We start from the raw sequence: 8,668 nt of genomic DNA on the forward strand, positions 1-8,668 counted from the left end.
GTCCCAATATCAGCAGACCGGAAGAGACGCCACAAACACACCGGAACAAGTAACGTTTTACATTTCAAATTAAATACCCAACTAAATTTGCATACAAAAAAAAAAAAGATTCGATTCAGTTGCTAAATAATGTCAAAGGTAACGTGTTTGCAATGATTAACAATAACCACTGTAGGAAGGAACTATCAACTCCGTCGTCCTGACATCCATTCAGTTAAAACTGCGGAAGACAAAACTCGCCAGCAGTACTTTACTTTGAAATCCTAACCGGAAACCATTCGTCTTACCACGACGCTTTACTTTGTTGCGCTTAAGCTAACTCCCCACAACAGCAGCGGGGGTCTTCGTCGCTGACACTTGACGCCATAAACCGCCGGTGCTGTTTCCCGGTGGCCGACGGGATGATTCCCACCGAGGACGCGTCCGCCAGGAAGCGGGAGATCGAGGAGAAGCTGAAGCAGGTCGGTCGGTCGGTCATCGCTGGACGGGAAGGAAGCTTCACCAACGAGCCGTCGGGCTTCAGGGCTTCGCCCTGGATTCATTGTGTTGCTCCGACTGATCGAAATGTCTCTTTCCACTTTACAGGAACAAGAGACGCTGTCGTTCATCCGGGAAAACCTGGAGAAGAGTGATCAGCAGACAAAGGGCATGGTGGGATGACGTCACACACACACCTTGAAATATTCCTTAGTCTCTGATCTAGTGCAGATATATATCTGTACATTTGATATACACATATAAGTGTGTGTGTGTGTGGTTTCGGCAGAGATGTTTTCTAAACCAAAGGTTCGACATACGTATAAATATGTGTATATACAGTATATATGATGGTGATCGTATCAAAGCAGGTCTAGGCCTGGTGAGATGTGGTTACACCTTCCAGTTGTCATAAAGTATCTTAAAGTACATGATTTGCAATTAAAAACAGTTTTCTTGACAAATCTCATCCCAAAGTAACGGCATCCTACGATGCTTTGGGATGAGACGTTCTTCTGAGCGCCCTTGGGGGGGCTTGTTGTTTGACCCCCGCAGGTCTCCATCCTGTCGTCCTTCGAGAGCCGCCTGATGCAGCTGGAGAACTCCATCATCCCCGTCCACAAGCAGACGGAGAATCTGCAGTGTCTGCAGGAGAACGTGGACAAGACCCTGTCGTGCATGGACCACGTCATCAGCTACTACCACGTGGCCAAGGACACCGACCGGATCATCCGGGAGGGGTGAGACCTCGTCGGGTCGAAGGACTTTCAACACATGAAACGTGGTTTAACGTTTGTTTCCGTCTCAGGCCGACCGGCAGGCTGGACGAGTATCTCGCTTGCATTGCAAAGATTCAGAAAGCGGTGGAATACTTCCAAGACAACAACCCCGACAGCCCCGAGCTCAACACCGTGGTACAGTATTCGTCTGTGTCTCACACACACAGCGAATGCACTCTCTTGTCTTATTGCTGGGAGTCACGTGATGGATGATGTGTTTTACACAAACCTCATTTACCCTCATCACTGAGGGTAAAGGTGCTGCTACGTGTAGCTAGGCTAACCGTTTCCATTGGCTTTCAGTGTTTAAGCTAAGCTAACAAGCTGCTAGCTCCATCCTCAGCAGACAGACTAGATATCAAGAAAAGATTATAACCATAATTCTCTAAATGTAGGTGGCTGTAACTATGAAGATCTGCTACAACCTCATTTATTCTTAACACTGCAAATTTAGAAATGTCGTCTCTTCCCTGCAGAAAGCGCGCTTTGAGAAAGGCAAAGAGCTGCTGGAGGCCGAGTTCCGCAGCCTGCTGACCCGCTACAGTAAACCCGTCCCCCCGATTCTCATCCTGGACGCCATCAGCGTGGACGAGGAGCTGGAGGTCCAGGAGGACGTGGTGCTGGAGCACCTCCCCGAGGCCGTGCTGCAGGACATCATCTGCATCGCCGGCTGGCTGGTGGAGTACGGACGCAACCAGGGTGCGGCCTAACTCCTTTCCTTCGCTTCCTTCGTCCCCCTCTCTGATGCGAGGGGCCGGATACAGAGGATGTTGTAATAATAAATCATCTGTGATTAGAATTGAGTTTAAAAAATTTACATAGGAGTCCATATTTCAAATGAAACCTTATTTGTTCTTTTGCTGTTCCTTTAATAATGAATGAATAATGTCCTGCAGTAATAAGATGAGACTTCCTGTGTCGCTCCGTGCTCTCTTCTCTTCCTGCAGACTTCATGAACGTCTACTTCCAGATCCGCTCCAACCAGCTGGATCGCTCCATCAAAGGCCTGAAGGATCACTTCCGCAAGAACAGCGCCTCCTCTGGCGTCCTCTACTCGCCCGCCGTCCAGACCAAGCGCAAGGACACGCCCACCAAGAAGGCCCCCAAGAGACCAGGTGAGCCGCCGCTCGTCTCCCGGGACGGACCCCTCCCCCCCCCCCGGACTGTAGCGACCCCTGTGACCTGCACTAACCTTCCTCCTTTCCCCTCTGGTAATCCCCATGTTGTGATGCCAGTCTACATCGCAGGTAAACGCTCCCGATTCCACGCCGGGCTCCGTCGTTAGGCCCCCTGTGGTTTATGGGTAGTCGCATACGTATACGCTACACGTCGGGTCCATAGTCACAAATGTGACGTGTTGGGTGCGCGAGGGTCTCCGGATCAGGTGATTCTGTACCAGAGTCTCACTGTGGGTTCTGTCCACACGCGTGGAGACCAAAGAGGGTGACTTTGAATAAGCTGTTATAAAGCATTGGTGTGTGTGTGTGTGTGTGTGTGTGTGTGTGTGTGTGTGTGTGTGTGTGTGTGTGTGTGTGTGTGTGTGTGTGTGTGTGTGTGTGTGTGTGTGTGTGTGTGTTTGAAGAGCTGATTTTATTTGATTTTATTACAGTTCTTAGAAGATCTCCACTAAGAAGTGTGTCTGCATGTGTTCAGAACCAGAGCTCCCAGTTAAAAGTCACTGAGTGCAGCTTTAAGTGCTACGAACTCTCTGCCCAACAAACTGCGGGTTGAAACAGAGAGTCAGGGGCCACCTGTCCCCATGACACAAACAAATAAAGATAATACTAAATAAAATGTGGTATTTTACGCTACTCAGAAATAGTGTAAATACTTCAACATTCTCTGAAAAGACGCTACTTTTATTTGATTAACTGGGCGAGTCGTTCACTACCTGTTCCATCCTGATCCCGGGGCTCTTGTACTGTGATGATGTCATCAGGGGGGGGGCGGGGGGTCAACGTGAATGTCGATTGTTTAACCTGTGTGAAGTCTTCTGATCTAACCTGTGTGCTCTGCTCCTACGTGACCCGAGTGTTCCGTTCTAGTAGCTTCTCCCCCCCCCCCCCATACAAACCCCTGCTGGTGGCGGTGGTGTCGGTTTCATGTTTTCTCACTTCCTAGCTCTCCCTTTCTTCTTCTGCACTCTTCCTCTTGGCTGTCTGGACCTGCTCCTCCTGTCTCTGTGTTTCTGGGACCAGGGACCATTCGCAAGGCTCAGAACCTTCTGAAACAGTACTCACAGCATGGGCTGGATGGGAAAAAGGGGGGCTCTAACCTCACTCCTTTGGAAGGTAACGCTCCTCCTCCTCTCACCACCTCACAGCAGCTCATCGTATCCCATAAACGATAAAAGCGAACATTGGCAGTCGTGCGGTTTCACCTGTAAGAGACGTCGTCACAGCAGAAAGTTTATGTGACTTTTTCTGCACCGACTCCCCAGAACCTCCATGTTGCTCCTTTTGCTTTAGACAAAAAAAGGATTCCTTCAATTTATTGTCGCCTTCAGGAAAGTACAGAATTTCTTAAGACCTTTAATACAGTCGAGCGTTTTATTGCTAAATGGAGTATTGATTTGACTACGATGTGATCGACCAATTGGCGTTGGTGACCCCGTTGGAGACGATGAAGAACATCTCGTTTTGTTTTGTGATTATTTAAAGGGTCAGTTCAGTGTCCTGCGTGTCCACCAGACTATTTATCTTTCGATAAAACCGTTCCTTCCACCACCCGGACCTCCGGAGGGGCTCGTGCGCCCCCCCCCCCCGGTGTTAATGTGACTGATGCTTCTGATTCTCAGTCGCTCAATAACACAAACAAAGTGGCCGCTGGAGGCGGGGGTCTAAAATAACCCTTTTTATTCACACAGTCTGGTGGACTCCGCTCACTTTACCCGTCATAGAACATTCTAAACAAAGGTTCTCCTGACCTGATGAAGATCATCACGTGTCTCAGAACATCGCTTTGTCTAAACCGCTGCAGTAGAACCCGACTGAACCTCAACGAGAGAAGAAGCTTCAGAGCGGAATCCAAAGCTGCTGCGACGTTTTTCCTCAGTGATTTTCCTCAGTTTTTCCTCATGAGACACACACACACACACACACACACACACTCTCTCTCTGCAGTGGGTGTCCCCTGCTGGGTGCTTGGTGGTGGTCAGTGCAGATGTTTCTGGTTTAGGTGGCCCCTCCCCCTCCCCTTCCTCCTCATCCTCCTGATGACCTAGTCATGACCCCTGGTGGTCTGACTCGGTCTACGCCCCCCCCCCCCTCCCCTCCCTCCCACCATCCCAGGTCACGATCACGACCCGCGGGTCAAACATCCCTCTGACGTTCTGAGCGAGAAGCACGGGGCCGCCTCAGGTGAGTGACGGGGCCACGAGGGCAAAGACCAGGAACATTCCCATCAGACCTTTAGCACGTGAATATTATGATGTCCCCCCCCCCCCCTCCCCTCTCTGAATACTGAGTAAGTCGTCTGACCCCCCTGCGCCCCCCTCAGGGAAAGACGACGTGCTGGACGTGGAGATCGACTCCTACATCCACTCCATCAGCGCCTTCGTGAAGCTGGCCCAGAGCGAGTACGCCCTGCTGGCCGAGATCATCCCTGAGCACCACCAGAAGAAGACCTTCGACTCGCTCATTCAGGTCCGGCCCGTTGAAGGTCAAAGGTCGAGGCTTTGGGCTCGCTCATCAATCGTCTTCCTCATCATAAAGTCGTTTACAATGTTTACTGAGGAGGAGTCATGTTCTCACAGACTTCTATGGGACCAGAGGAGTTGCCCCCTGCTGGTCTGATCTCACCGCGTGCCCCCTCCCCCCTCCGTCTGTCCACAGGAGGCGCTGGACAACCTGATGCTGGAGGGAGACAACATCGTGTCTGCAGCTCGTAGAGCCATAATGCGCCACGACTACTCGGCCGTGCTCACCATCTTCCCCATCCTCCGGCACCTGAAGATGAACAAGGCCGAGTTCGACTCCACGCTGCAGGTCTGACCGTCCTCAGGAGGACACGCAGCGTCCAGCAAGCGTCTCCATTCACACGAATCAACTCTGTCTGATTTCAGGGCACGGCGGCGAGCACCAAGAACAAGCTGCCGACCCTCATCACCTCGATGGAAACCATTGGAGCCAAAGCTCTGGAGGAGTTTGCAGACAGCATCAAGGTGGAGACGCCCCCCCCCCCCCCCCCCTCCTCCCCCGATTATTGTCCCAGCAGGCGGTGCTGACGTCTCTTTCTCTCCCACAGAACGATCCGGACAAAGAGTACAACATGCCCAAGGACGGAACGGTCCACGAGCTGACCAGCAACGTGAGTCAACCGCTGTCTCCATGGAAACGGCTAACGGCGCTCTGTGTGATGAATGAGCTACAGCGGCGCTCATCCCCCCCTCCCCATGTCCCCCCTCCAGGCCATCCTGTTCCTGCAGCAGCTGCTGGACTTCCACGAGACGGCCGGAGCCATGCTGGCCTCTCAAGGTACGTCCTTGTGACCTCTGACCTTTGCTTGCTGGTTGCTCGCATCGTATTGATCGCGATCAGGGCTTCCGATTAACATCTGGTTCTGCTGTGCGGCGTACAAAGACCTGTAAGCTGTAAATAAATTCCCCCAAAAATATATTTTGATATCTATAATGTGTAAAATACACCAAAACAACAACAAATCACTTGATTCACCTTAAACCTCGTTTTCATTTCAGATCAAAGCTCTAAAGCTCAGAGATGATAAAAAGGTTCTTGTCTGAATACTTGATGACATCATGACTGCAGATATTATACACTATATATGTTATACCCCCCCCCCCTTTCTCCTCTCTCCTCACATTCAGCTCTGAGATGTTTGGAAATGTCTCCTCCCTCCTGTCCTTGTTTCCTTTCCTTCCGTCTCCTCGCCGAGGACTCGTTGCTTCCTCTGCACTAACAAAATCTCTTCTAACCTTTTCATTTTTGTTTTGCACTTGTGCCTCTTTCTCTTTCTCTTGTGCCTCGCCGGGGCCCTTTTAGTACTGGGGGACACTTACAATATCCCTTTAGACCCCCGAGGTAAGCTCCAGGCCCCCCGCCGGGGGTCCAATTCGCGCTGCATGTGCTGAGCGCTTCCTGTGATGAGCACGTTGATCTGGAGAGGAAGCGCTTTGTCTTTGACGCGCTGCGTTTCCCCCACAGAGACCAGCTCATCGGCCAGCAGCTACACCTCCGAGTTCAACAAGCGCCTCCTCAGCAGCTACATCTGTGAGTGGAGAAGAGGCTCCGCCCCTTTGCAGCCGAAGCGCCGCGCTCTGCTTTCTGTAACGCTCGTTTGCTCCTCTCAGGCAAAGTGCTGGGGAACCTGCAGCTGAACCTGCTCAGCAAGTCCAAGGTGTACGAGGACTCGGCCCTCAGCGCCATCTTCCTCCACAACAACTACAACTACATCCTGAAGTCGCTGGAGAAGTACGCGCTTCTTCTCCTTTACACGTTCTGTGTGGTCATAAGAACACGGCGCACTAACCCGTCACGCTGCTCAGGTCCGAGCTCATCCAGCTGGTGACGGTGACCCAGAAGAAGGCGGAGAACTCGTACCGGGAGCTGATCGAGCAGCAGATCCAGACGTACCAGCACAGGTGAGGCCACGCCCCCAACGGCACCTCCAGGTGTGTTCGCTCCGCGCCCCTGTTGACCCCGTGCGTTTGATCCCGTCACAGCTGGGTGAAGGTCACCGAGCACCTGACCAACAGGAACATGCCGGTCTTCCAAGCCGGCACCAAGGTCAGAACTTCCTCCTGGGGGGGCGGCGGGGGGACGGGGGGGGTTTATCTAAGTATAATAATAATAATAAGTTTCTCCAGCTGAAGGACAAAGAGCGCCAGGTGATAAAAGACAAGTTCAAGGTGAGGGCCTGTGCTTATGTGTGTCTGGTGGGGGGGACGGGGGACGGGTGAGAGGACAAACCGCTGAGCCGTGTGTCCTCAGGGCTTCAACGAGGGGCTGGAGGAGCTGTGTAAGATCCAGAAGGGCTGGGCCATCCCCGACAAGGAGCAGCGCGACTTCATCCGCCAGGCGCAGAGGAGGGTGGTGTCCGAGGCCTACAGGGCCTTTCTGCACAGGTGGGGCCGGGACGGGGTCTCGTGTGAGGGGAGCGCGGCGACGCCTCTTATGCTACACTACAACACTAGTACTTTTCATGACCCACCGTATTATGTCCCTTCCCACGTCTTCCAGATGTGCCAACATCTCCTTCACCAAGAACCCTGAGAAGTACCACAAGTATCGGCCTGAGGAGGTGGAGGAGATGATAGAGAAGCTGTTCGACACCTCGGCCTGAGGAGGTGGAGGAGATGAAGCTGTTGATGAACCTGAAGGCACCACGTTCATCTTCACACTACTCTGTGATGAATGTTTTGTACAAAGATATGAACTGTATTTATGAAATTTCGCTGCTCCAGCTTAACATTTAAAAATAATAAAGGGAACTTTAAATCGGCTCGGCCCCCATTTGTTTTAATGACTTATGTTTTAAAAACAATAAACACAGAAAAGAGGCAGAAAACATGTTCAACATACGGCTCTGGTTTATCGATCATCAGCGGTCATCCTTTCATCATCAAACATCTGACCATCAGAAGGCCCGACGATGCAGGTTGTATCACTACGGCAACCCAACCTCAACGCGCCCACGTTGGGTTCATAGTGACGAGCTCAACGCGCCCACGTTGGGTTCATAGTGACGACCTCAACGCGTCCACGTTGGGTTCATAGTGACGAGCTCAACGCGCCCACGTTGGCTTCATAGTGACGAGTTCAACGCGTCCACGTTGGGTTCATAGTGACGAGCTCAACGCGCCCACGTTGGGTTCATAGTGACGACCTCAACGCGTCCACGTTGGGTTCATAGCGACGACCTCAACGCGTCCACGTTGGGTTCATAGTGACGAGCTCAACGCGGCCACGTTGGGTTCATAGCGACGACCTCAACGCGTCAACGTTGGGTTCATAGCGACGACCTCAACGCGCCCACGTTGGGTTCATAGCGACGAGCTCAACGCGCCCACGTTGGGTTCATAGCGACGACCTCAACGCGTCAACGTTGGGTTCATAGCGACGCCCTCATTGCGCCCACGTTGGGTTCATAGCGACGACCTCAACGCGTCAACGTTGGGTTCATAGCGACGACCTCAACGCGCCCACGTTGGGTTCATAGCGACGAGCTCAACGCGCCCACGTTGGGTTCATAGCGACGACCTCAACGCGTCCACGTTGGGTTCATAGCGACGACCTCAACGCGTCCACGTTGGGTTCATAGTGACGAGCTCAACGCGCCCACGTTGGGTTCATAGCGACGACCTCAACGCGTCCACGTTGGGTTCATAGCGACGACCTCAACGCGTCCACGTTGGGTTCATAGTGACGAGCTCAACGCGTCCACGTTGGGTTCAT

The 8,668-nt window shown here is 52.4% G+C and overlaps 1 protein-coding gene across 10 annotated transcripts; it reads left to right on the forward strand.

The window, feature by feature from the left end:
* Positions 1–107: 107 nt before the first annotated feature.
* On the forward strand, positions 108–7,715 carry exoc7 (exocyst complex component 7). 10 transcript variants are annotated; one of them, XM_078102619.1, is made up of 21 exons: positions 277–461; positions 586–651; positions 1,033–1,217; positions 1,286–1,391; positions 1,733–1,955; positions 2,204–2,371; positions 2,492–2,503; positions 4,547–4,615; positions 4,755–4,900; positions 5,090–5,242; positions 5,320–5,418; positions 5,502–5,564; positions 5,665–5,731; positions 6,257–6,295; positions 6,419–6,484; positions 6,565–6,685; positions 6,760–6,855; positions 6,937–7,000; positions 7,081–7,122; positions 7,205–7,338; positions 7,454–7,715. In XM_078102619.1, exons 1-21 carry the CDS (start codon positions 402–404, stop codon positions 7,554–7,556), a joined length of 2,082 nt encoding a protein of 693 aa, XP_077958745.1. In that variant the 5' UTR covers positions 277–401; the 3' UTR covers positions 7,557–7,715. The 10 variants fall into 10 exon arrangements, with proteins under 10 accessions (XP_077958747.1, XP_077958751.1, XP_077958744.1 ...); XM_078102616.1 differs by lacking the exon at positions 2,492–2,503 and adding an exon at positions 3,455–3,547; XM_078102618.1 differs by lacking the exons at positions 2,492–2,503; positions 4,547–4,615 and adding an exon at positions 3,455–3,547 and having other exon boundaries at positions 215–461.
* Positions 7,716–8,668: the final 953 nt, after the last annotated feature.

Source organism: Gasterosteus aculeatus, chromosome 5 (assembly GCF_964276395.1).
Source record: "Gasterosteus aculeatus chromosome 5, fGasAcu3.hap1.1, whole genome shotgun sequence".
Taxonomy (NCBI): Eukaryota; Metazoa; Chordata; class Actinopteri; order Perciformes; family Gasterosteidae; genus Gasterosteus; species Gasterosteus aculeatus.